At 38.4% G+C, this 27,336-nt stretch overlaps 1 protein-coding gene across 1 annotated transcript; it reads right to left on the bottom strand.

Annotated features, from left to right (window-relative positions):
• Positions 1–157: 157 nt before the first annotated feature.
• EFCAB3 (EF-hand calcium binding domain 3) lies at positions 158–16,016 on the bottom strand. The gene is given in 10 exon segments (XM_016205021.2): positions 158–354; positions 357–603; positions 3,138–3,260; positions 6,681–6,865; positions 7,223–7,416; positions 7,604–7,724; positions 8,815–8,886; positions 9,970–10,113; positions 13,341–13,417; positions 15,929–16,016. Coding segments are annotated over 10 exon segments (1,314 nt in total). The 5' UTR covers positions 16,003–16,016; the 3' UTR covers positions 158–277.
• Positions 16,017–27,336: the final 11,320 nt, after the last annotated feature.

Here is a 27,336-nt window from a genome sequence, read left to right as displayed (position 1 = left end):
TGCTTCCAGCTTGGCTCCTTCTGCCCAGGCAGTGTTGAGCCAGGTGGGGGCAGCAGAGTGCAGCTGGTTGCTAGGGAAATAACAGAATGGCATCTGTTTACCAGTAAAAATTAGAAAAGGGAAAACATATTATGACTTAAACTTTTTTACTGGTCAGAATTTAAAAGATTTCAACATTTCCAGCTGCTAAGAATGTACCAGACAAAAGCAAGAAACCATAATTTTGATATTTATGAAAAAGTAGTTTGCAATGAGCTGCTTAAAAAATGTAGAAATTTCATTGTTGCAAGCCTCTGAAACCTTTCCGCTTTCTTTTTCTTCCTGTCTCTATGTCACGTTCACTGACATCCGAGAGGAAGAAGATGAAGAACTGTTGAAGGAATTTCTATGTACACAGGCATCATACAACCTTAAGTCCTTCGGGGAAAGCAATTCTTGGCAAACATTCCAGGACCATGTATAAGTAGAAAAGGTGTCATAAAAGGACTCATTTTTAGTCTCTATTCCAATCAAGTCCCCTCGGATCTTCTGCCAGAGGTTTAGCATTTCTTTCCGCTGATGGAGAGCAATTCCTAAGTTATAGTTATCTACAGCTCTCTTCACCTGCAGTGAGAAAGCAGAAGTTTACAGTTCTTACCTTAAAATATCTTTAATTTGTGGATCACAATTCTAGATATCCCAAGAGTTATGTTCCCAGGCTACTTGAAAGTCACCGAGTTTATATATTGGGTAGTGTCTCTTGAGGAGTTAGGAGTTGATGAACAATGAAAACAAATTACTTTGGAATTAGACGATAAGAAATTTTATAAGAATATTAAAAACACAATAGACTAAAACAAGGAGGAAGTGTGGGATGGAGATAGGCTCTGTATATATTAGGAGTGCCAAGGATGGCTCTCAGGCCACCCTAGGCCAGGGAGGGGGAAGATGCTAAGCTGAGGAGATCCTCAAGGATTTGGTCAAATTGAGGGAGTGATGATGGGAAAGTGTTCCAGGGGGAGGGGACAGTATAAGCAAAGGCTCATAGGCAATAAACACCCAGGAGCTGGGGAAGAGGGGTAAAGCACTTTGCTACTGCTAAAGTGTCAACGTTTAAAGCAGGAGGGAGTGATGATGGCAAGGCAGGCAAGGCCTGCTCTAACCGGGCCCTTGACTTGGTCTCAGTTAGGCTGGGGAGAATCCTCTCTTCAGTGACAATCATGCTGTAGTGAGCCACTCTTTCTGATGGAAGTAAGATAAATTCCTCATTTGTTTGGAGCAGAAAATATAGTTGAAAACACTGTCACCAGTGAGAGGGAAGCATTCATTTTTAAGCAGGAAAGTGACATAGTTGGATCTTCATGTTAGATCATTAGGTGCTGTGTGGAGGATGGGCAGAGGGGAGCAGCTATGAAGTAGGGATACAGGGTTGGAGGCTGTTGTCCAGGTTGAACCTAATGAAGGCCTCAGTTAAGGCAGCGGTGACAGGATGGAGTGAAAGGGACAGATGAAAACCGTCAGGGGAACGAGAGTAGCTGGGTTTGGTGGCTGGTGGATGTGAGGAGTGAGGAAAATGAGTAAGTTAAGGGTAGCTTCTGGCTTTCTAGTTTCAGTGGCTGGGTCAGTGGTGATACAATAACTGAGATACAGATTCCCCCAAGGGACAGCAGGTTTGATGCAGATGATGAGTTTGGTTTTGGACATATCGAGTTTGATATGCTATGAGACACTGAGATAGAAATGTCAGGCACACAGAGTACTGGAAAGAAGTCTAGGCTAGTGAAAGATTTGTAAGTTATCAGTATATAGGTGGTCGTTGAAATAAGGAGGGTAGATTGATAGTCCAAATAATACTCATTTTAGCTTTTCCTTCAGTTAACACAGAAATCCCCAATGTTCTGCTGTGACTGGGTTACAGGTATGCCAAATTATTGATCTTCCCAAGCATCTCAGCCCTTGGGGCAGCTGGTGTGCCAGACTGGAGGCCTCGGGCTATCAGTAGCCTTCATTTTATCCAGTGTGATGTGTGCCATGATGAGACAGAGGATGGGAGCCTACTCCTTTGCATTCTTGTGGCATGCAGCACAGACCACCTGTAGTTCCATTCGTCAAAACGAATTACTGCAGCTCATTTCCCTCTCCATGTCTTCCTCCTTTACTCAGCTCACTGAGGGTAGGAACTGTTTTTTTTAATCTGTGGTATCTCCTAATCCCACAACTTTGTTAACAATGGATAAGTATTTACTGAACAAATGAGTGGATGAGTGTATATAATGAGAAGAGCAGCAGGGTGAGACTAGAAAACAAGGAAATATCAAGAACATTCAGGAAAGAGAGGAAAGGACACAGAGCTACAAGGAGAATTGAAGATCCAGTATTATAAAGGCCAAGGAAGTAGAAAGTGTCAAGGAGAGCTTCCTCATTAGTGTCAAATACAGAAGGGAGGTGGCATAAAATAAATACATCCCAGTCAGTCTCTGTGGAGTACAAAAGTAGCTAAGAAGTCAGGACACAAAAGTAGACAGGCAGCATAGAGTTGTGGTTAAATGTGGATTCTGGAGCCAAGCTACCCGTGCTTATAATTCTGGCTCTATTATTGCTAGCTGTGTGCCTTTGGGCAAGTCACTTAACCTCTCTGTGCATATCTGTAAAATGATAAGGAATGATAAAGGTGCCTACCTCAAAGGGTCCTAGTGATAAATAAGTGAATTATTATATGTAAATTAGAGCACTTGAAGAACACAGTGGCTGGCACCTATGAAGCTCACTTAAACTATTATTACTCTTATTCTTTTAGCTGCTGTAATAAAGATGCTTTAACTTATCCTGATTCCCTGATTATACCACTCACTCTAACTGTTGGTTTAGTATCTTACCTAGTCGCTATTTCCAGCATGAAACAAATTAATGTCCCAGAAATGACGCTGGGTATGGCTCCATAGGAGATGAGCAGGATGAATTATAACAGTTAAAATTTGAATCCATTTGATTATAGAGCAAGAAACATCATTACAATGGGTAAAAATAAGAAATGACCTTGCCTTACTTTAAAGACATAAAGGAGGAAAAAAACCTCTTGGTTCTATAGTTAAGAGTATTGAAACGGAAAATATTTTTGTCAGTGCTTTCTGGGAAGTCATTCAACAATGAGTACTCACATGCGGTTTAATAGCAGCTGCATCAGTCACTGTCCATTTCTGCTTTTTCTTGAATATTTGGTCAATGGCAAGGATGTCAGCTGGGTAGCCTGAGGTAGGGCCGACAGGCTTTATATTTGCTGCCTTGATGCACATTTAGAAAAGGAAATTAGTAATGTATTTTAGTTTGAATTATACAACAAAGACATAATAAACAGAAGTATATTGTATTATGAAAGGGTTTGTATATGATTTATAAGGTTATTGCTATAGCACCTGTCAGGTGTTTTGGGGTACCTGGTATTGTCCCATATGTAGATGGGCATTTAACAAATTCTCTTTCATAACAATGAAGCCTATTCATAAGAGAGGTATTGACCAGAAGATGATTTTTGTGTGGAATGGATATGGAGGGTAGAGGAGCCAAATCCATCCTCACCCCAACTTTCCAAGCCATCACAAAGCATGAAAATGAACGTGCCCTCCACAGAATACAACCTATATTACTTCCAGACTTCTCATGGGAACCAGCCATCTGTTTTCCCTGTTCCTGGGCTGCTGAACAATGCAGTAGAAATCTTGTGAATATGTTGATTGCTTTCTTTGAAAATGTATATTACCTAATTTCATCCAGACCCACAGTACCTTTTGACATTACTTTTCTTCATTCAGTGTTAACTCTCTTACAGTCTTCATAGTAATCATTGGAAAACCAGACCTTCAGACTCCCTCAGTTTGTCTTTTCAAGGCTATCTACTATGATTTCTTTTTACTCTTCTTTCCGCCTTAGGATTTCTCCATCCTTGAACCTGTTTTTTCCTCCTTCCCTCTCATATGTGAATGTTTCTTAATTTCCAAGGCCAAAATCTCTGTGTCTTTATTTGCCTCCTGGACCATTATCTCTTCAATTGTCCTCTTTCCAGGGCCAACTTCATGGGTGTTTGACCGATGCAATTACACAGGACCTCAAACTTAGAAGGGCCCTGATTTCGGCTTAATGTTCTGCTGTTGCTGTTTTTATATTCTTAATTATTTCTGGACAAGGGGCCTACATTTTCATTTTGCACTAGGCCTTGCAAATTATGTAGACAGCCCTGCCCCTTCCTCTCTTCTACTTAGTTTCTCTTTTCATTGAGCAATGGTTTTCAGCATTGGCTGCATGTTGGAACTTTAAAAAATAGCCTGGCCAGAGTGGCTCAGTGGTTGAGCATTGGCCCATGAGGTTGATACCTGGTTCAGGGCACTTGCCCAAGTTGCGGGCTTGATCCCCAGTAGGGAGCGTGTAAAAGGCAGCCCATCAATGTCTCTCTAAATGTTTCTATCTCTCTCTCCCTTCCTCTCTCTCTGAAATAAATAAAAACATATTTTTAAAAAATACTGATTCCCCTCCCCCTTCTTTCGTTCTTCCTTTCGTTAGACTTTCCCCACCCACTTCTTTCCCCTTCTCCTTCCCCAAAGTGAGTTGTGTTTGCCTTTCTTTCTCCTAAGCTCCAAGGACCCTTCATTTGCTTCTATAAAAAAATAAAAAAATACTGAGGCCAGGGACCCATTCCCAGAAATCTGGTTTAATTGGACAGGGTTGTGGCCTGGGCATGAGGTTGTTTTTTAAAGTGCTCTCATGGTGAAGCCAACATTGAGCACCACAGTTCTAAGGGTCCTTTCTCCTGGCTACAAATGTGCTCAAGTCTCTCACGTGCTGAAACATTTTTTTCTAGACTCTGATTCTACATCAAGCTATAATTCTGCATCTCTCTTCCTGAACAGTTAAATTTTTTAAAGAGGAGTTGATTTCATTTTTGGAGGGGTTATTAGTTTCTAGAGATGCATGATAAAAATCTCCCATTGAGCCCTGGCTGGTATGGCTCAGTTAGTTGGAGTGTCATCCTGTACACTGGGTTTGATTCCTGGTCAGGGCACATACCCAAGTTTCAGGTTGGATACAAGTGCAAGAGGCAACCGATAGACATTTCTCTTTCTTTCTCTCTCTCCCCCCCTTCCTCTCTCTAAGATCAATTTAAAAAATCTACTATTGTAATTATGGATTTGCCCATTTGTTTAGCACTTATCCTTACATTGTATAAAAGTGAGAAATTTTAAGTCATGCATAATACCTTAAAAAGCCTAAAGTTAATTCTTATAATTCTGTTAATTATCATCTGTCAATCTGCTAGGTGCATATAGGTTCAGGATAGTAATATCTTCCTGATGCTTTTTAAGAATCTTTAAATAGCATCTTTACTTTTAGCTATGTTTTCCTTAAAATTTACTTTACTGTCAATTTAATTTACTATCAATGACAGCTTATTTTGATTTGTATTTTCCTCATATATTTTTGCTGTCCCTTTACTTTTAAGCTCTCAGTGCCATATTTTAGGTGTCTCCCATAAAAACACCTATCTGAAAATTATTTTAAAAGTCAGAATTCTTATATTCTAGTTGGAGAGACTGACAATAAAATAACAGGCATCTCAGGTGGAGGGTTCAATGTTGGGAAATAAGCTTAAAGGGAAATAAATGTGCTCTATTTCCATCTTGTCAGTGATATTTGCCTGTGGGTGTGACTTAATTTGGAGAGATAAAGACAAAGTCTTAACTTCAGGTCATTTGTGATCATCATGGAACTCTTTAAAAATTTTTTATTTTATTTTATTGTATTAATAACTCTTAACATGAGATCTATCCTCAACCCAATTTTTAGTGTACAGTACAGCATTAACTATGTGCACAATGTTGTAGAGCAGATCTCTAGAACTTATTCATCTTGCATAATTTTGACTTCATGACCTTTGATTAACAACTCCCTATTTTTTTCTCTCTCCTCCAGCTTCTGGGACTCTTAAAGCTATGCATGGAGGGACCTTTTAGAAATTTCATAGTGATGTGAACAACACATGGATCTCTAGAACCCAGAGATGCTCCACAGTGTGGGCTGGTCTCCAGTCAAATCTTGATCTTATTTCTCAGGCCTGTGACAAACCGGGGGGTAAGGCCAGAGCTTCCTGAAATAATATCCAGAAACTACGAAGTATCTGCCTGAGACCTTAAAACTCATGATAATAAAGTATACCTTGAAGGGGGGAGGGGCAAGTAGATTAGAGGCAACAGAGATTGAAGCAGGGCCAGAAGGTTGTGCTGGGCATATAAATGGGGTTCTAGTCCAAGGGCAGGATGGCCCCTCCACCACAACATTGCTTCATTGGGTTGTGTCTGGCCCAACAACAATCTAGAGCCAGTTGAGGGAGACCAAAATGCAGTTTCTGGTCCCGGAGTTGATGGGAGAGCAGTTGGATGCAGAGCCTGAGCGCCTTTTTGTTATTATTCTTATATTCCCCACTCCCCAACCCCAAGCCTAGGACTGTATATTTCAGTAAGTTTAACTATTTGTTGAAATTAAATGAAATACTTATACCTGAGCTTAAATTTAGGAATATGTCTATGGAATCTGGTTTGAAATATAATGACTAAAAATATTTGTCATTAAAAGGCATGTTACTAGTTCTGTTAAGTTAGAACTTAAAAACCCAAGTATTTAAATTAATTGATGTGACATAATCTAAATCTCACCTGTGTTTTCCATTCTCTTTTATGGAAAAAATAGTTCTCAAAGAAATTCAGAGGCTCCTTTCTCTTTAGCATTTCTAATTTCTGTAAGTCTTTGAATGGTTTTCCCATTACCATCCCATCCACATTAGTAAACAAAGGGAAGATGGGTATTTTTGCATATGGGTTTTCTGAAGGAGGATTGTATCCTAAAAAGATAAAAAATGTTATCACAAATAATATAAGAAGAAATTCACATGAAAGACATACATGTGGCATCTATTTTGCTTTGTCTGCTCTTCTCTGTGCCATGACCCATCTTCTTCACTCTCCTGTGCCCCCACCCCCCCACCCCCCGCCCCAGACTCTCAGCTTCATCCAGGCATCTGAGGATTCAGGTAATATATACATTTGCTTTCAAGTGATAGCTGAGTAAGAGAGACCAGTCACTCAAAATAGGCTGCGGTCCTGCTCTTACAGCATTTGGCCTTTAGTATTTTAATTTCTCACCAGTAATATACAAATAAATCCTTTACAGCAGTGGGAAAAGGACAAGTGGGTCTTACTTTTGAGCTCCTCAAGATATTTACATAAATCCTTTTCTGTCATTATTGCAACCCTGGCAGCATTAGCAAAGGCAGCTGTGCTTGAGGTCAGAGGTGTGCATATGTCTGGCTTAAATCTCCTTTTTCCATAATACATAGCGTAGGGACTCCACAATATTCCTGAGGTGGTTTCTTGGAATTTTCTTTGGAAATAGCTATAAGATAAATAAATAAATTAATTAATTAATAAAGTAACCAGAAATGGATAAAAAATGCTATAGTTCTACTGAAAAAGTACCTGAGTGTTAGACAAACAGGAAAAAATAGTCAAGTTGCAAGTTATATATGCTGAATACATTTATTTTTAATTTAATTTGTATATGCATTCACTTTGTTACTAACCTTACTAATTCCATTATAGCCTTTCTGGGTAAGGCTGAAGTCTCTACAAGCTTTGACAGAATTTCAAACAACAAGATCCCTGGGTTGCCAGCAAAATCTAAACTCTTCTCTTTTTCTGGAACTATGAAGAAAAAAAAAGATTCAAAATGCCTTCTCGAAAAATCATCTATCAATAAACGTACTAAAATGACAGTCTTTTTATTGTATTTGCAAAATTAATAACAAATCAAGGATTGAGAATTATAGAAAAATATTCAACTTCTGTTCTACTGTAAAAAGGTAGAAAGGCCATTTTTATTACTGAACAGACAAAATAATCATGGACTTGAAAAAATACTTTTAGTTCAATGGCTTCTAAGTAAATATAGTGATTAACACATTTAACATAAACATGAATTATATGTTAAGGACAATTGTACTTTTCTAGGTAAATAAGTTGTTGGTAAATATATCTCTGGTGTGCAAGCAAATCCTTGTTACTACAGTGGTACTTGAAGTAGTAATTTCTATTTGTCCTAATGACAGTTCATAGCCTATGAATGGATATATTTTCAAAACAATATATAATGTCTGGAATTTGGAATATATTTATCCTAGAAAACATGATATGACCAGGATTAGATTTTCCAACATGCCTGTTAAACTCATAAACAAAGCATTAGAGGACTAATGAAAATATTTCAAGTTTACCTTCACATCATTCACAACCTTATGTGAGAACATGCTCTCTAACCTCTAGTAGACTTTTAAGCTCTTGTACTGAGGACAGAGGCTTCATCAGGGTGAGGAGGATATTTTTTAGGAACAATTATCTACACCCAAATTTGCATGAGACAGAGAGCATTTTTCTTTTTCTAATTTTTTTTTCTTTTGTAAAAGGAGTGCCTTCTAAAGCAGCACATGTGTTTGATAAAGTATTAAAATGCTATAAAAGGTAACCAAATTTTTCTACACCACTGCCCGAGTGCTCTCATTAGAGATCAAAAAGTAGTACCTCCTGCATAAGGACTTGATGCATTCAAGTTAAAATTCTAAAACCGTATCAATCTGCTTAGCAAATACTGTTTTGGAGAAGCAGTACAAAAGTAAATCACATTCTAGAGTACACATTCTTGATTTGTCTCCTGATTGGAGGCTGAAATGAACAATATTTACTATGCAGGGAATTGCAACTACCCAACTGCTATCCATTCAGTAATGTCTCTACTTACCCACAGCCTTAAGGAAGCGGTTCTTATCTGTTAGCACCTTTATAAAGTCTGAGAAATTAACTTTCCCATCTCCTGCAACAGAAATCTAAGGCTCAGAAAAAGGGTATAAGATGTATTTTAATTATCTAATTATATATTATATATAAAAATTAAAACATCATGGACCATCCAATACTTAAAATCAGCACATTTTAGGGCTGGAGATATACTCAGGTAAGCAATGGTCTTCTTGAAGTGGTCTTAGCCCTATTATACCAGTCACCTGTTACAGTCCACAGAAGCAATGGTGGGGTGTAAACATCAAACCAGGAGCTCCTAGCCGCTACAGTCCTATCCATTACTCCTTTCCTAGAGTCTTGCCATTTTCTGCAAGGAATCCGCCGTCTTCCACTCCATACCTCTAATATCTCTATTATTATAACATCCCCAAGTTGTATCTCATTTCCTCTAAAACTACGTGCTATTAGAGTTGTGTGTGTGTGTATGTTTCATATAAAAGATAGAAAAATTGAGCAGTTGGTGGAAACAAGCGAAGCTATAACTAATTGGTAACAATGACTCACCTGTGGAACTAACCAACTAGAATAAGGCACTAACAGCTGGGTGGGGAGAAGTAAAAGGAGATAATATACTGAATATTTTTTCCACACAACATATCAGTTTGGGCTGCTAATCACTAGGTCAGTATATTCAAAGAAAACATTATCTATATGCTATAAAAATATCAACAAACATGCTGTGGCATTTGAAATTCAATATAGGTGGGTGGTAATGATGGAAGGAAAATTTGCACTAATATGATTCATACAGAAACAAAGGGCTTGGATTTCCTTGGCAACATGGCATTTTGAGATTGTCAATGCCTTTTTATCTGTTATTTTAAGGCACCCTTCAAAATGTACATCATGACAGGTAATCTGAATTTGATAATGAAACATGACAACCACTTTTAGTTTCCACACAAGATTTTTGAAAGCATTAAACTGATTTCATAACTTGTACACATACCTCACTAATATCCTTAAAGAGAAACACATACATATGTGCTTTTGGCAAATAATTGAGGTTTATTTCTCATGTTCATATAGTCCCTGAGAGAAAAATATATATTCATAAAAAGCTTTTATGAGGAAAATAATAAGTCAAAGTACTCACCATCAATATCAGCATATTTTAATTCATTATAGACATCATGCTTGGTTAGATTCATTCCCAACTTAGCTAAAGTGTACATCATTCCATGTAAATCAATACAGCCAGTTTTATCCTTGCTAAAGAAGTTGTAGGCATCATGGAAGGCTGGGGAAGTGAAATTAAGTCAGTCAGGACAGTTACTCAAGAATAAACACATATTCTAATGGAACTAGGCCAGACAATACAGTTGGTTGAAGATCATGTTCTGAAAATATACTGAGAGAAATATGGGTACTTAATAGACATTTCTTAAGAAGGACAGTGTCTTTCCATGAGATTTGAACTGGAATCAACTAATCCGTGAAAAACCAAATACACAAATGAAATGACTTTTGAAAGATGTCCACACCCTCTAATTATTGGAACCTGTGAACATATTACTTTACATGACAAAAGGGATTTTGCAGATGTAATTAAAATGATTATCCTGGATTATCTGAGTAAGGACTTGACCCACTGTTGCTGGTTTGAAAATGTAGAGGGCAATATGATGTGGAATGCACAGACTTAAGGGGTTGAGAAAGGCCCCTGGCTCACAGCCAGCAAGGAAATGGGGACCTCGGCCCTACAACCACAGGAACCGAATTCTGCCAAAAACCTGAATGAGCTCAGAGGCAGATTTTTCTCCAGAGCCTCCAGATAAGAGGCCAGGCTGGCCAATACCTTCATTTCAGCCTTCAGGCCTGGACAAGAAGAACCAGGCAGCCCACCTGACTTTAAACTTAGAGAACTCTGAGGTCTGTATATGTTGTACAGACTCAAAGTTTTCTCAAGGAAATACTCAAGGCATTAATTAACTGAAGCCAAAATTAGAATGCATTTTCTAAAATTAGCAAGTGAAGAAATAAACCCAGAACAAAGTATATCCCAAATAGCACCAAAATAAAACTTTTTCATATCACATTCAAGTGATACCATCTCCATGTATGAGAGTGATTAATCCTATAGAGATAATGATACCTGTCTTATAATTGTGAGCAAAGTTAACATCTTTCTTCCTTGTTAAAAGGAAGGTCTCTCTAGGGGGCTGGAACCATCTCTGACTTGTTTCTATTTTCCCCCCAGTATTTTGAGCATCTTAGTAGGCATTCATGCATTAATGCTGTTCCTTCTATGTGCCAGGTGCTGCTCTAGATGCCTAGGATACATTAGTGCACTAAATGGAAAAAGATCTCTGCTCTTTTATAAATGTAATAAATAGGTAAATTAGATAACATGTTAGAAGGTGGTAAGTGCTATAGAAAAATGGAAAGGTCATGCAGGGTCAGGGGATTGGGAGTTCATCTTGTATACTCTATGTCCAAGCCCTAGAATCAGCCATTTATCCAAGGAACTCTGGTTCTTCTATAGGAGACTGACAATAGAAGTCAAGATGTGCTGGATATACTTGTTGCTATGGGGATGTCAATGCTTCTAAGTCCTCTTAGCAGACAGAGCTAGAAAATAGATGCACATATACTAACCCATGTATACACATATATCTTTAATTATTTCTTGATCTATCCACCTGTATCCATGTTATGTTAAACATGCATTCACACTGATGTCTCAGACCATAATCCAGTTCCACTGGTTTACTTTAGCCTTCTTGGACCCTTGTTTATCTGTAACTTTCCACTCCAACAGTAAGAAACCTGGTTCTCACCATCCATCATCCATTTACTTATTGACTTAATCCTAATATACATGTACGACAGTTTCAGAATTGTTCATCGATACCCCCATGAGAAACAACTTCACTGACTAGAATACATTGTTTATGTACAATTTCTTCTGTGTTTAGTTTTACAGTTTCCAGTCAAAACGCCCTTTTCAGTTACTTAGGTCAGCTCCTCCCCCATCCCACACCTGACATGTTTTGACATCACTGTGGCTGCTGCTAGAAAAACAGACTTTTGCAAGGGTTTATGTAGAAGTAGAGAGATTAGTATCAGGTAGGACGCTATTTCGGGTGAGCAATAATAGTACTTCAGACCAGGGTTGTAGCAGTGGAGGTGGTGAAAAGTGAGTGACACCTAGATATATTTTAAAGGTAGAGCCAATGAGAATTCCTGATGCATTTAGAAGTAGGATAAGAGAAAAGAGTGCAGGGTGACACCAAAGTTTTTTTCCAGAACAAGTAGAAGGCTGAAATGTCATCTGAGAGGGGGAAGGCTGTGGTAGAGCAGGTTTCAGGAGTAAGAGGCTGAGGGGAGGGGAGTATGGGGAGTTATTGTTTAATGGGGATGGAGGTTGAGTTTGGGAAGATGAAAAAATTCTGGAGGTGGATGGTGGTGATGGTTATAGAACAAAATAAATATATTTAATGCCACTGACCTGTATGTACACTTAAAAATGGTTAAGATTGTAATTGTTATGTTATATATATTTTACCACAATAAAAAATGACATGTTGAGCTTGAGGTGTCTATTAGACATACTGTTGGAAATGTTGGGTAGGTAGTTAGATATGAATCCGGAGTTGGGGAGAGAACCCTGGGCTGAACACCTACATTTGGGAATTGTCAGCATATAGATGATATTTAAAGCCTGAGGCTGGATGAGGTCACTAAATGTGTGATTGGGATAAAAAAGAGGGTCAGGATCAGGGCTGAGCCCTGGGGTACTCTAGCATTAAGAGGAATCAGCAGAAGGGGAGAAACTAGCAAGAGAGATGGAGAAGGGGTAACCAGTGAGGTAGGAAGAAAACATGATTGTAAATATCTAGAAATGGGAGAAGTCGTTTTGGAGACAATGAGCATTGACATCTCTTTTGAGGAATTTTCCTGCAAAGAAAAGCAAAAAAATTCTGTGGTAGCTGGAGGGGGAAATGAGGTCATAATATATATATTTTTATTGATATGTAAATATATATTTATTGAGTTCTAGAAAGGGAGGAAAGGAGAGGAGGAGGGAGGCAGGGAGAAAGAGAGAGAGAGAGAGAGAGAGAGAGAGAGGGAGAGGGAGAGGGAGAGAGAGAGAAAGAGAAACACTGATGTGAGAGAGACACATTGATCAATGGTTGCCTCCTTTACACACCCGCACCAGGGATCAAACCCGCAAACTTAGGTATGTACCCTCACCAGGGATTGAACCTGTAACCTTTTGTTGTACATGACAATGCTGCAACCAACTGAGCCACCTGGCTGCAGATGTTGATTTGAAAGTAACCCCCCTTGCTTCCCCCAAATTAGACACTGAATTATTATTATTATTATTATTTTTTCCCCTCTTAAATAACAGAGTTCTGTAGACAAACCTTGAAAACCCTAATCTCTCTCAGAGAAAAAAATGATTTGGATATATTAAGGGGCTTTTGTTTATGCTTTCATTTGGGGGATGATTCTTATTACCTTGCATTTGTGAAGCACTCAACTTCCTTTCTTTGTGCTCTAATTGCCATGGGAGAGATCCTGGTAAATCTTTATCCCTGAGAAAAAAACACATGAAAAGATTTAATACATATTTGAAACCAGGGAATATTAGTTCCATTCATCAGTTTTTGCCTACTGGAATGACTGTAAGCATCACAATACATCTAGAGTCATACCACCTAAGGGACCTGTTACTGTCACTTGCATGTAGCTACAGGGTGGACAGTGAGAAAATGTGGGCCACTGAGGTCCAACTCCCTCTTGTCCTATACTTGCCCATCACACCCCCTTAAAAAATCTGATTTCTCCCATTTTATAAAAGAGGAAACTGAGGCTCAGAGGGATTAAATAACTTGTCCCAAGTCACACAGATAATAAGTGGAAGTCCTGGGATTCAAACCCAGGTTTATCTGACTCCAAAGCTCAAGAATCTAAGCCTTACACTGTTTCTATTGTTAGAAATATAAGTTGATTCAAATTTTCAACTAGTTTAAATAATCTTATGGTGAATATCCTTATAGCAAAATTTTGTATCCATGATTATTTTATGACTTTAATTGCCAAATTATATTTTTACTAGCATATAAGACACTAGAGGTAGATCATCCCCCCCCATATATACATACATATATTTATACATATATATGTATAAATTTGTAGTTATTAGTTTAGGGACATAAAGATGCATTATGAAAAAATGGGTTTGCTTATATGGTAAATTTATAATAATAATCATAATTTTATAAATTAATTTTATTTAAAATACATTTAGCTTTGATATGAGTAGAACTAAAAGTTTTTAAAATATGGAATGTCAGGGTTTTTTTTAAAGAAGCAGTTTTAAAAATGAAACTAGAAGATACTAAACATGGTAGTTAAATTTTAAAAATTATGGTTTATGAATTTAGTATCCTCTATAGTATCTAGTACATTCAATTTCTTTTCAAAGAGACAACCAGGGGAGGAGGCAATAAGGTCTCATAAAGCATCATTCTCAACTTTTTTGACATGGAATTTTACCAAATTAGTCTTATTATCTCAACTTTTGCTAACATCAATTTCTTCTTCTGGTGTTTCCTTTTTATTACCTACCTGAACTTCTGAAAACTAAAGTTTGCCTTTATTTGGATAGGTTATTCTATATTTGTTGTATTTCTAAATATAAATAAAAATTTTTGCATTATATAAAAGGTACAGTTGATAGAAAAATACGAAGTTCTCAAGAAGCAAGAGGAAAAATAGAAGGCCAGGCAGTGTAAAGGTTTTTTTAGCTACTATCTTTAAAAAAAAGATAGTCTTGGCAGAATTTAAACCTTATTTCATATTTGGATCAAATATGAAAAATAGTATTACTATTTTATAATGTTTTAAAGATTTGGAGAACCTTAAATTTGGAACAAACCCAGTCTAGCCTCTCATCTCATGTAGGAATTCAGTCTACGTGTGGTAATATCTAGTCTTTGCTTGACTACTTTCAGTAACAAGGAAGTCACTACTTCAATGCAGGGTAACAAGATCAAGGGATTTGGCTACTATAAGGTTGTCTTACCCACACCCCCCTAGAAAAGTAATATATTCCTGTAGCAATGGCATAGTTAAGGATACTAGGAGAAATACTGTCAAAGTGGCAGAGAAAATGGGTAATTACGAGAGAGGAGAGAGGCTTTTCTTATGATTTGATAAAGTATAGATCAGGCTTTCACTTTCAGTTATTAGTGGCTACTATTTACTGGAATTTGTTATCAGACTAAGAAAAAGCTATTGGCATTGTCACAGGCAAACCTCCCTTCCTAATTTTAGTACAAGCTTAGGTCATCGATAATTTACCAGATTTTTTTTTTTTTTTTGATGTCCTGCACAACTGCCCACATGACAGCCCATAGTGCTGCTCTTCCTGCAGGCCCGTGGCTCCCCGTGCTGCCATCTTAAACTAGATTTCATTTTACTGGCCATTTTGAGCTACAGACCTTTTCTCTATACTCTGACTTGCTTAGGGGTTTAGGTCTTCTTTATGATCCTCTAAATTTATTCTCTTGTAAACTGGCACTCAAAATATCTTAATGTATAACTGAAAACTTCTTAAGCCCTCTAGGGTATTCTGTCCCCTCACACAAAAATAGCGTCTTATTGCCCGGCCGGGCGTGGCTCAGCGGTTGAGCGTCGACCTGGGATCCAGGCAATCGGGGTTTGGTTCCCGGTCAGGGCACATGCCCGGGTTGCGGGCTCGATCAATGCGTCTCTCATCATTGATGTTTCTATCTCTCTCTCTCCCTCTCCTTTCCTCTCTCTGAAATCAATAAAGATATATTAAAAAAAAAAAAAAAATCCACCATTAAAAAAAAAAAAATAGCGTCTTATTTGGGAGAACAGGAAGGATAACTCTTTCTCTCTCCAATAATAAAAATCTTTATCTTCAATTCAGATGTTTTATAACTAAATTTATCACAGAATATTTGAAAAGCATTCTAACTTATTTCATCACAGCCTTTATAGGTATTTAATATATTCATCACCTTAATAATTCTTTATCTTGATATATTTATCATCTTAATATGTTCATTACTTACCTCTTGTTATGGGAGTTGGGTACTTTTGTTAGAGGATTCAGCTTAAATTTTGACTTAATGTCAGAAACTGCCATGTGGCCAGTAACTCTGTCTGGAATTCAGAAGGTACAATTAAGGATCACAGATTAATTTATCTATAGTACAACTTTCTTTTGTAACTTTCCCAGCTCAAGACCTGAAGTTTGAAGTCCAGGACCTCAGGGAATGGTAATATGTATAAGTTCAAGTTAGAGGTTTGTACAAAGTTGGAAGGCATGTGGAAGGACCCCTTTTTCTATTCCAAGATCTCTGAACAAAATTTCTTGCCATTGTTCCCCCTTCAAATAATGTCATTCTGATCCTGTATTAAGACAAATGGAACCATGTGACCCAGATACAGCATCCTGGGAATATATGAAAAAAGTTATTTAAGGAGAAAATTTATTTTTGAAATCAGTGGAACATTTCTTGTCATAATTGACAAAATAAAACATTACAACACTTCCAAAATATTTACCTAATTGTTTATATCTTGGATTCCTGCTTAGTAATAAGTAGATTTCTCCTGGGTTTCCTTCTGGCAAGTCCACCTGTGCCATGTGATTTATTACAAGCCCACAGGGGTGGGATACAATGCTGTTTTGCTACCCTAGACCCTGCTGAATAGACACAATCACTATGGCCTCCCTAATCCTTCTTTTCCACTTCTGCATAGTTAGAGAATTGGGGCCTATGGGTTGGTAGGGCTTCCCACTTTTATTGTTGGTTTTATCTCTCCAACAATCTTTTCAAAACGTAGAGTGTATTAGGTGGTTCACTGAGAAGAAAATTGGGTTGCTGACTTAGGAATATTAGACAATCATATACTATTAAACAGTGAAGAAAATGTCTCTGAATGTTTGGTTAGAGTTCAACCAATTTTCCCAGGTCTTCATCTCAGAGCCTAGAAGGCAGTTCATTTTTAAACAATTCAATTACACGTGCTGGAAATCTGGAAACCTACCACAGAGCGGGGAACTCCAGAATTGATCAACAACTTACGCACATAAAAGGTGCTGTGAGGTCATTCTCAATACCTCAAAATTATCATTACTTAAAAAAACTACCTTCAACATCTCATAGAAACGATATATATATTTTAAAAGGACTCAGTGTAAATTCCCACAAAATTAGGATATTTACCTACTTTTAGACCACGCTACTTACCACTTCTGGGCTTCAATTAGATCAAGAACCCCATAAAGGGTTTGTTCCATCATACAACTGTGACCTCATTCACTTCTCAGGCGCAGGCCCAGGGTGAGAATGACCCACAAGCTCCTTCTAGCTTTAGAGCAACTGTATTTTCAATGTGGTTCATTCAGCATCCTTGAGGTATGTGTGGGTATGAATTACAGAATCAGAATGTTTAACACTGTTGCGATTTCAGGGAAGGTGAAATTTTTAAAAATACTGTATTAATATGTTTTCATGTTAAACATTAGTGAATTGAAAATTGTTCAAGTAAAAAATTTTATCCAACTGCCTTGATCGAATGGTGATTCAGAACAATTTCATGCCCAGCTGGTATTGCTCAGTGGTTGACTGTCAACCCATGAACCATGAAGTCACTGATTCAGTTTCTAGTCAGAGCACATGCCAGGGTTGCGGGCTTGATCCCCAGTAGGGGGTGTGGAGGCAGCTCATCAGTGTTTCTCTCTCTCTATCCCCTCCTTCCTCTCTCTCTAAAATACATAAAACATACTAAAAAGAAAAAGAAAAGAACAATTTCATTAATTGTTTAAGCCTAGAAAGAGGGACAAAAAAGAAAATCAAATTCTTACAGGTTTGTTGTCTATAGCATTACTGGAAAGAGTGATTTTTAAAAGAGACATTAAAGAAAGGATTATGATTGTTTTAATCAGAAACTTATTATTCAAGATCTAATATGTCTCATGGTATTGTAAATCCCCTACTGCAGGAATTAGGAGTGTCTTTAGTCCTCATGACGGCTAAGCACAGATAATTCTGGCACCCAATGCTTAGCTTGAGCCCCCACTATTGTTTCAGGCTTCACTTAGTGGCTCAGTTCTAGAGGTTTCCTATTCCTGCACTGGGGGTTTGATTATTATGAGCATAATTTGACTTTTCCTTAGTCTTTCCAAACTTGGTACATGCCTCCCATTCTGGCTGTGGATACAGAGGGAAGAAAGGGAAGGTTTAACTTACAAATTAATTTTAAAAATATTTAATAAGGGCCTACTATGTTAGAAACTACCAAGATTTAAAATGGGAATAATGACTGTTTCTATTGGGTGGGGTTATTCGGAAGTAGAATTTTATTATTTTTTAAATTGTGGTAAATACACATAAAATTTACTACCTTAACCATTTTAAGTATACAGTTTAGTGTTGTTTAGTCACATTAACTCCCCAATTACCCATCCCCTCCTGGCAACCACCATTCATTCTGTTTCTATGAATTTTACTATTCTAGCAATCTCATGTAAGTGGAATTATACAGTACTTGTACTTTGGTGACTGGCTTATTTCACTCAGCAATAACATTCTCAAGGTATATCCATGTTATAGCATGTGTCAGAATTTCCTTTTTAAGGCTGAATGATATTCCATTATATGTACATGTTATTTATCCGTGTATCTGTCAGTAGACACTTAGGTTGCTTCTACTTTATGGCTATTATGAATAATGTTGCTATGATACACTGATGTGCAAATATCTTTTACCCTGCTGTCAATCTTTTGGATGTATACCCAGAAGTGGAATTGCTGGATCACGTGGTCATTCTATTTTAACTTTTTGAAAAAATATTGTTTTTCTGAGTGGCCACCATTTTACATTCCCACCAACAGTGCACAAGGGTTCTAATTTCTCCACATCCTCTCAGCACTTGTTGTTTTCTGTTTCGATTCATTTTGTTTGTTATAGTAGCCACCCTGTTGGGGGTGAGGTGATACCTCAGTGTGGTTTGGATTTGCATTTCCCTTGTGATGTTGAGTATCTTTTCACATGTTTGTTGGCTATTTGTATATCTCCTGTGGAAAATGTCTACTCATGTCTTTAGTCCACTTTTTCAGTTTTTTATTATTGTTGTTGTTGAGTTATAGGAGTTCTTTATAAATTCTGGACATTAACCCCTAACCAGATATGTGATTTGCAAATATTTTCTTCCATTCTATAGGCTGCCTTTTCATTCTGTTGTCTATGTCCTTTGATGCAGTTTAAAATCTTTATATAGTCCAATTTATCTATTTGTACTTTTTCTATCTTTTTAAAAATATATATGTTTTTATTGATTTCAGAGAGGGGAAGGGAGAGGGAGAGGGAGAGAGAAACAGCAATGATGAAAGAGAGTCAGGGATCAGCTGCCTCCTGCACGCCCCCCACCAGGATAGAGCCCGCAACCCTGACGGGGAATCAAACCCTGATCTCCTGGCTCATGGGTCGATTCTCAACCACTGAGCCACGCCAGTTGGGCTCTATTTTTACTTTTGTTGCCTGTGCTTTTGGTGTCACATCTAAGAAATCATTGACAAATCCAATGTCATAAAGCTTTTCTCCTATGTTTTCTTCTAAGAGTTTTATAGTTTTAGGTCTTATGTGTAGGGAGAAGTAAATTTTAATATGTAGCAGGTAGCACTAAGGGAGGAGTAGTCCAGAGGGAAAGAATAGCAAAAGCATGTAGAGTAAGCATGGAAGATTAGGAGACAAGGAACAGTTCAGCCACATTAGAGGACAGGATTGCATGAAATGAGACCATGGGAGCAAAAAAGATTAGGTATGTTGGGTTGGGGTTGGTTATTAGAACAGAGATTACAAATTTGGTCCCCACACAAGTTTCATTTGGCTTACACAACTTTGAAAAAACTTTTAAATTTCATAAATGAGCACATGCCTAAATTAAGTCTATGACTTCTCATGAAAAATCCAAAGATCAGAAAACATAGGGCCCACATTCCTGCTTAGCAATAAGTGGTGGGAACAGCAACTGTCACCCTTTTAAATAGAACCTAAGATTTCCTGATTGCCACAGTACCCACCATTTTTTTCTAGTCTCTTATACCAAGCATTTAGACACATGTAGATCTTGATTGTTAAGCTAAAGGAATCTGGACTTCATTAGTGTCGGGGAATCCTGAAAATATTTGAGTAGGGATGTTGCATGAATATAGCTGTTTTCTATAAGAATTAATTCAACCATATCAAAGAATTGCCTAGGCTCTGACTTTATGAAGAATAAAAGGGAAGTGAATATTATATGGGGCAGAATATCTGGTACTAGGCTTCTCCCTATGTAGTATTTTTCAGTAAAGGAGAAAAAGGAGTTCTACGGGAAAAGGTTATGTCTCAATGTGATTTATAATTTGATAATTTATAATTTGAAAACCCAATATCTTAGGTAATGTCTAGTTCATCCTTGCAGTTAAAGATATATAAGAGAATCTCACCAGTTCCTTCAGTTACCAGATTGATGGGAGCTGGATTTTTCGGGGGGGGGGAGGGATGTAGCTACACCTCCCTGTTAGAGATACTGCCCCTGTGGGTCAACCAATTTCTTTATAGGCAAATTCCCTTCACTTCTATCCCTGGTGATTTTGCTTTTACTGAGTGTCAGCACCTTGAGGTCAGAAGCTGAATGTTCTATTTCTCCAACATAGGCTCTGTCCATAGTAAATGTTCAATGAATGAATGGGGAGAGACAGATGTTCCTTCCTGTTTGGGCAGAGATATTGTGCTTCATTATTTCTCCCTCCTCTTTGACTTTTCTCAGTCTCCATCACCTAGACATCATCAGGGTGTGCCAGCATGAAGGAACTATTATCTCCTACCCCAACCCTGGTAACCTGGGATGGCCTAATCTTGATAAGCCCCAGTTCCCCTCTGGAAATATGTGTAGAAGTTAAAAGGCTTACTCCCACATAAACAATGCCATTTTAGTTATTACTCATGCAAACCAACTAGTTGTAATTTTAAAATTTAGTGTGCACCAACATGGGTGGTTTTTTCGGAGCAGCAACAGTGAAAATGCACAGCAATAAGCCCTTATACCCATACCACCCAAGCAAGTCATAAAGTGCAAGGATGTGAAGGGAATTACAAAAATCAACACATATAGGCAATAAGAGGACATTATAAAGAAAAGTGTCACAACCACCTGCTTATCCTCATTGATTCATTCTTGAGAATCAATCCAAGATGTCAGAAAATTTTCCTAGTATCAATTTATCATCTGGATCTTATACAGCTCTATCATCTGGACGTCAGCAACAGCCTCTAAGTTGTATCTCTGCTCCCAGTTTTTCTCTCCCCAATGTGTGTTTCTGCACAGCTTTCAGAGTAGACTACTCACTGTCTACAGGACAAAGGTGTCTTAACTACTCACCTGTAACTGGTAGGTGGGTCTGCAGGTCCTGGATTTCATTTGCTTTGAGTCTAAACCCAGTGTTTTGTAGAGCATTTCTTAGGTCACTGACACTAACCTTACCTCCTTAATAAAAACAAGAAAAAGTAGATAAGGATATCACAAAATGAAAAATGCAGGCCATCAACCCCTATCTAGAAATGAAAGCTATTTACATCAAGTTGTGTGGGAGTCAGAACAGAACATGATTCCATAATTTAATTGGGATTTTATGCTGGGGAGAAAAAGTAAAGAAAGAGGCAAAGACAAAAAAATAACTCATGTTATTCTGGTCAAAAAGTAAGATTTTTTTTTTTTATTGTTGACTCTATTACAGGGGTCCCCCATTTTGCCCCCCTTTGCCACCCTCCACCCTGACCCACCTCCCCAGGGCTTCACCACATTGTTGTCTGTGTCCATGGGCTATGCATATATGCATATATATTCTTTGGTTGCTCTCTTCCTGTCCTCCCCATACTCCTCCCCTCTGAGATCTGTCAGTCCATGGCTCTGGTCCTATTTTGTCTTTCTGACTGGCTTATTAAGTGAGCATAATAATCTCCAGGTCCATCCATGCTGTTCCAAAGAGTAAGAGTTCCTTCTTTTTTAAAGCTGCATTTTGTAAATGTATCACAGCTTTTTTATCCACTTATCTACTGGTAGGCATTTGGGCTATTTCCAGATCTTGGCTATTGTCAATAACACTGCTATGAACATAGGGGTGCATATATTCTTTCTGATTGGTTTTGGGATTCTTACCATATATTCCCAGAAGTGGATTGCTGGTTCAAAACGCAGTTCCATTTTTAATTTTTTGAGGAAACTCCATACTGTTTTCCACAGTGGCTGCACTCGTCTGCATTCCCACCAACAGTGCGCTTGGGTTCCCTTTTCTCCACATTCTCACCAGCACTTGTTGTTTGCTGATTTATTGATAGCTGCCATTCTGACCAGTGTGAGGTGATACCTCATTGTAGTTTTTATTTGCATCTCTCTGATGATTAGAGAAAGATTTGAAACTTGTTACAGTAACAATAAATTACCTTCTATATGTTATTATACATAAAGAAAAACTCTAGTTAATGAAGCAGAATAACAGAAAATTATTGGTGTAGTTTGTATCAAATCATTATAAAATATGAGGATTTACAAAGAGTCAATATAGTGTATACCTATGACCCTTACATTTCTTTATGGTGAGCTGCTTAGTGGCAAAGACTGTCTTTTGCTATCTTAGCACACAAACGAACATAAAGCCTGGTACACAGCCATGGCTCAATAAATGTTATTGAATAAATTGGAAGATGGGGGAAAAATACAAACAGCTGAAACCAGAAATTCTGCATATTCATACTCAGGTTTAGTCACTAGATGGCATCAGTTTCCCAAAGTGGGAAAACATTTTAAATCTTCACCAAAATGAATTTCATATACATGGTTCTAGCTCTCTGTAATAAGAATAAAAAGATTAAGATAGCTTTCAACTCATTTGCATGTGAAAGTTGTTCTAGACTTAGGGTCAGTAATGGAGAGATTAAGGTCAAACATATCAGCAGTAAGCCAGGCATTTATTTGCCTGATGACCTATAGGATGACTAGTTCTTATAGTATATTACACTATTCTAAAATCTGTCAAACCACTTGGCCCACAAAAAGCACAAGAAATGATATTCTTACATACATAATTTTTCAGAGACATGTTCCATGTTGCTCATCATAGTATCAATGAAGTCTTTAAAATTCACTACTTTTGTTCCTAAAGGAAAAAGAACACATTTTGTATTGTATCTTCAAGTAATTATTAAAAATATTGAATTGTGTAAAATAAGTTATATATTCAAGGAGATAACATAATTATATTCATCAGCTAATACTACTAAAAATATATGGGTATAGTGGAAAAAGCAATTCAACTTACAGGCAAAAAGTAAACACTGAAAAACACCAAAAAAATTAATCAAAGTCCTTTACTCACAAGTGTACAGCATTTTTAACTTTTAACTTACATTATTTTGTTGTAGCCTTGCAACAATTCAGTAGGATACATAGGTGAAGTAGCTTCATCCAAGTCTGACCAATCTATAAATGCTAAACAAAAGAAACATATTCAATTATTTCATTTACCTGTACAATTTCTAATGTTTAAAAAATAATAACTAAGTCCTCATGAAAGCTATTCAATAAATTATCAGCTGCTTAAATACATACAACAAAGTTAAGTTTAAAAAAACCTAACAGAGCTAAAGATCAAAAGATTAAACTATTAACTAGGTTAAATATAACCTGGTGAGTTTTTATTTTTTTAATATATCTTTATTGATTTCAGAGAGAGGAAAGGAGAGGGAGAGACAGAGATAGAAACATCAATGATGAGAGAGTCATTGATCGAACCCACAACCTGGGCATGTGCCCTGACCGGGAATCGAACCCCGACTGCCTGGATCCCAGGTCGATGCTCAACCGCTGAGCCACACCCAGCTGGGCCCTGGTGGGGTTTTAATATATTTAAATACATCTATCCAAAGCTATTCAAAGTTACACTGCTCTAAATTTCAGAACATGAGATGCATGATGTACAATAGGAAGAGATAAGAAGCAATCTACTTAATGAAGAAAAACTAAACTAAATAATGAATGATAGCAAAGAACATACTAAATTTTTTTAAATGGTCAATGTCAGGATATCAGAATGACCCACAAATTGCAAATTAAATATTATCTTTTTAAAGTGTTACTATTTTATTTTAAAGTTGACTTTACCCCTATGTTGATTCCAGCATTATTTATAATAGCCAAGATTTGGAAGCAGCCCAAGTGCCCATCAGTAGATGAGTAGAAAAAGCTGCGGTTTATTTGCAATGGAATCCCACTCAGTGGTAAAAAAAAAAAAAAAAAAAGGAAATCCTACCTTTTATAACAGCATGGGTAGACCTGGAGAGCATTATGCTAAGTGAAATAATCCAGTCAGAGAAAGACAAATACCACATGATTTCACTTACATGTGGAATCTAATGAACAAAATAAACTAACAAACAAAGTAGAAACAGACTCATAGATCCAGAGAACTGACTGACAGCTGTCAAAGGGGAGGGGTGAGTCCGCGGGCTGGGTGAAAAAGGTGAAGGGATTAAGAAAAGAAGAAAAAAGCAAAATTCATACACAGACTACAGTATGCTGACTACCAGAGGGGAAAGGGGGGGGAGGGAGAAGAGGGCCAAGGGGGGATAAACGGTGGTGGAAGACTTCTTGGGGTGGTGAACACATGATACAATATATAGATGATGTATTATAGAACTGTATACTTAAAACCTATATAATTTTAACCATTGTCACCCCCATAAATTCAATAAAAATTTTTAAAAAATAGTTGACTTTACGTTGCAAAATATTATGGGGAAGGTGAAAGTAGCAAAATTATGAGACAGTTATATTATATAATCCACTTATCACCCCCAATTATCGCCTGTTTAAGGAAGAGCGCGCGAGCGCCCCCTTCAGCCAGGAGCCTGCGCTGTGGACTCCCGCAGGCCGCCCTCAGCAGGCGCAGGCGCAGGCGCAGGGGGCCGTCAGCACGCACGCCGCTGCCGGGTGAGAACAAGCGCTCTCCCCCAGGCCTGAGTGCACGCCCAAGGGGCAGGGACGCTGCCCAAGCACCGGACCCCCACCCTTCTAGAACTACCGCCCCTGGGGAGGGACCGCTGGATCCGGCCCCTCGAAAGGTCAGCTCGTCTCTAAGTCACCTCGCGGCCCTTTCTGGAACCTTCCCCCTTCTCCGTAACTGTTCTACTAGCTCCTAGCACCCTGGTGCACGCTCCTCCCTCAGCCTCAGAGGCTCTTCCTTCGCATCGCCTCAGCACGTCTCGCCTCCCCACCCCGTCCTCTAAAAGCCGCACCGTGGACCCCCTCTGGTCCCCCCGACTCCCGGCGTCCCACCAACCACCACCCGAAATCCTGTTAATCCGCGGCCTGCGGTCGTCGCCGCTGCCCCTCGGGCCGTCGCGCTGCACGACGATCGATCGCCCGCTCGGCCGCGTTCCCGGGCTTCGGCGCAGCGACGCTCCGCCCCCAGGTCACCTGACCGAGCCCGACGCCCCGCCCACTGAGCAGCCAGGACGCCGGGGCTCCGGGGCCGCGGAGGGTGGCAGAGCGCGCGCCTCCTCGCCGCGGACCGCACAGTGTTTTTTGTTTTAATCTTTTCTCTTTTCGTGCATCCTGCAAATGAAATGATACAAGTAAAAGAAAGGACAAAGCGGTTTTTCCTGCCTTTCCCCAGCTATTACGTCCCTACAAGGCTGTCTAAATCCAATTCATTGAAGTTAATAACTTGTAAGATTTGCTAAAGTTGTATATGCTCGGTCAAGCAAAGAGCGTTTTGAAAATATTTTCCTCCAAAAGCCCACGATTTGAAGTATTTTTTCTTTGCAAACATATAGGAAATTTGTTCACATTGATGCATCCAACCTGAGCTCTCCATTGTTTACATTGTGGTGAACCGCATGGGCTTTAGAGACAGATCTATCCAAGTTCAGGTCCTATTTGTTTACTGAATGCAGTGGGGCAAGGTACTAATGCTCTCTCCATCTCAATTTTCTCCTTCTTCCAGGATTGTGATCATTAAAAATTGTAAACATGCTCAATAAATGTTACAGTAGTTAATTCCTTCAGTGACACTACTTTGTACCTTAAACTCTATGTAGGCATTCTTTAGTGCTTTTAAAATGTATATGGGTGTATCTCCCTAAATAGTCTATAAGTAATCTAAGTGCTGAGACCAAGTCTTTTATTTTTGTAAATACCTTCTTTCCCCTACTTCCCCACCCCCATCCTATTTACAGTCACCTCTATTAATGGATTCCGCCCATTTTCCGTATTCATAAAGCCGGGGATTGAGCCTGCAGCCGAGGTATGTGCCCTTCCGGAATCAAACCCGGACCCTTCAGTCCGCAGGCCGATGTTCTAACCACTGAGCAAACAGGCCAGGGCAATATTTTTCCTTTCTCAACAAAGAATTTCCATTGACCACCAAATTATATTTACACACCCATCACCCTGACCTCTCCAAAGAATAATGTGAATTGTATATGAGTCATGGGAAAACCCAACTAATAGGCAAAACACAATGAATTGTGAAACATTTTCCTTATAAAGTTCTTTTCTGGGATACCTATCAAGAATAATCTGCACTGGAGGTTTTGCCTTTTAAAGGCTCTTAAATATCCTAAATGTTGCTTCCTAGATATTTACATTGTGTGCATTCTTTGGTGTATTCTCAGAAAATACACAACTGATGAAAATGTTTCTTCTGTGCAAGAGGTTGGAGAGACATCATGACAGCATCTTCACCAAACACAGTGTTTCCTGGCCTATAATTTTTCTTTCACATAGAAACCATTCTTGGGTAGCCTCATTAAATGGATTTAAAAAATTTTTATTTATCAGTATGGTTAACCTTGATCACAAGCATTTAAAAACTGCCTCCTTATGTGCTTTAGTCAAACTAAAGTTAGAAATATATATTTCCAGAAATATGTTATAAAACCAAGTAGAAATTATTTTTCAACAAGTACTAAATGGCTTTTTTTGTTTGTTTGTAAATCCTCACCCAAGGATATTTTTTCCATTGAATTTTAGAGAGTGTGGAAGGGAGGGAAAGGGAGAGAGAAGCATCGATGTGAGGGACATATCAATTGGTGGCCTCCTGCATGAGCCCTGATTGGGGCCAGAGATCAAACCTGCAACCCTTGACCAGAATCAAACCCAAGACCCTTGTGTGCGCAGGCTGACCCCCTAACCACTGATCACACCCGCCAGGGCCTAAATGGCTTGATATTTGTTCCTTACATCAGTATGAAAAATGAGTGCACTGAAGTGCCAAGACAACCTTCTTGTGATTGGTCTCAGTGGTTATTAGATGGCTGTTACTTTAGAGTTCAGATTACAGAGGCCAAGAGTTAAGGGGTTACATTTTGTTTCCACATAAGGCCCTCCATTTTCATCCAGACATTTAGTCATCAGTTACCATAATGT

This window comes from Miniopterus natalensis, chromosome 17 (genome assembly GCF_054644295.1).
Source record: "Miniopterus natalensis isolate mMinNat1 chromosome 17, mMinNat1.hap1, whole genome shotgun sequence".
NCBI classification, from domain to species: Eukaryota; Metazoa; Chordata; class Mammalia; order Chiroptera; family Miniopteridae; genus Miniopterus; species Miniopterus natalensis.
The sequence above is the reverse complement of the archived record's forward strand: the minus strand, read 5'-3'. Positions and strand labels throughout refer to the sequence as shown.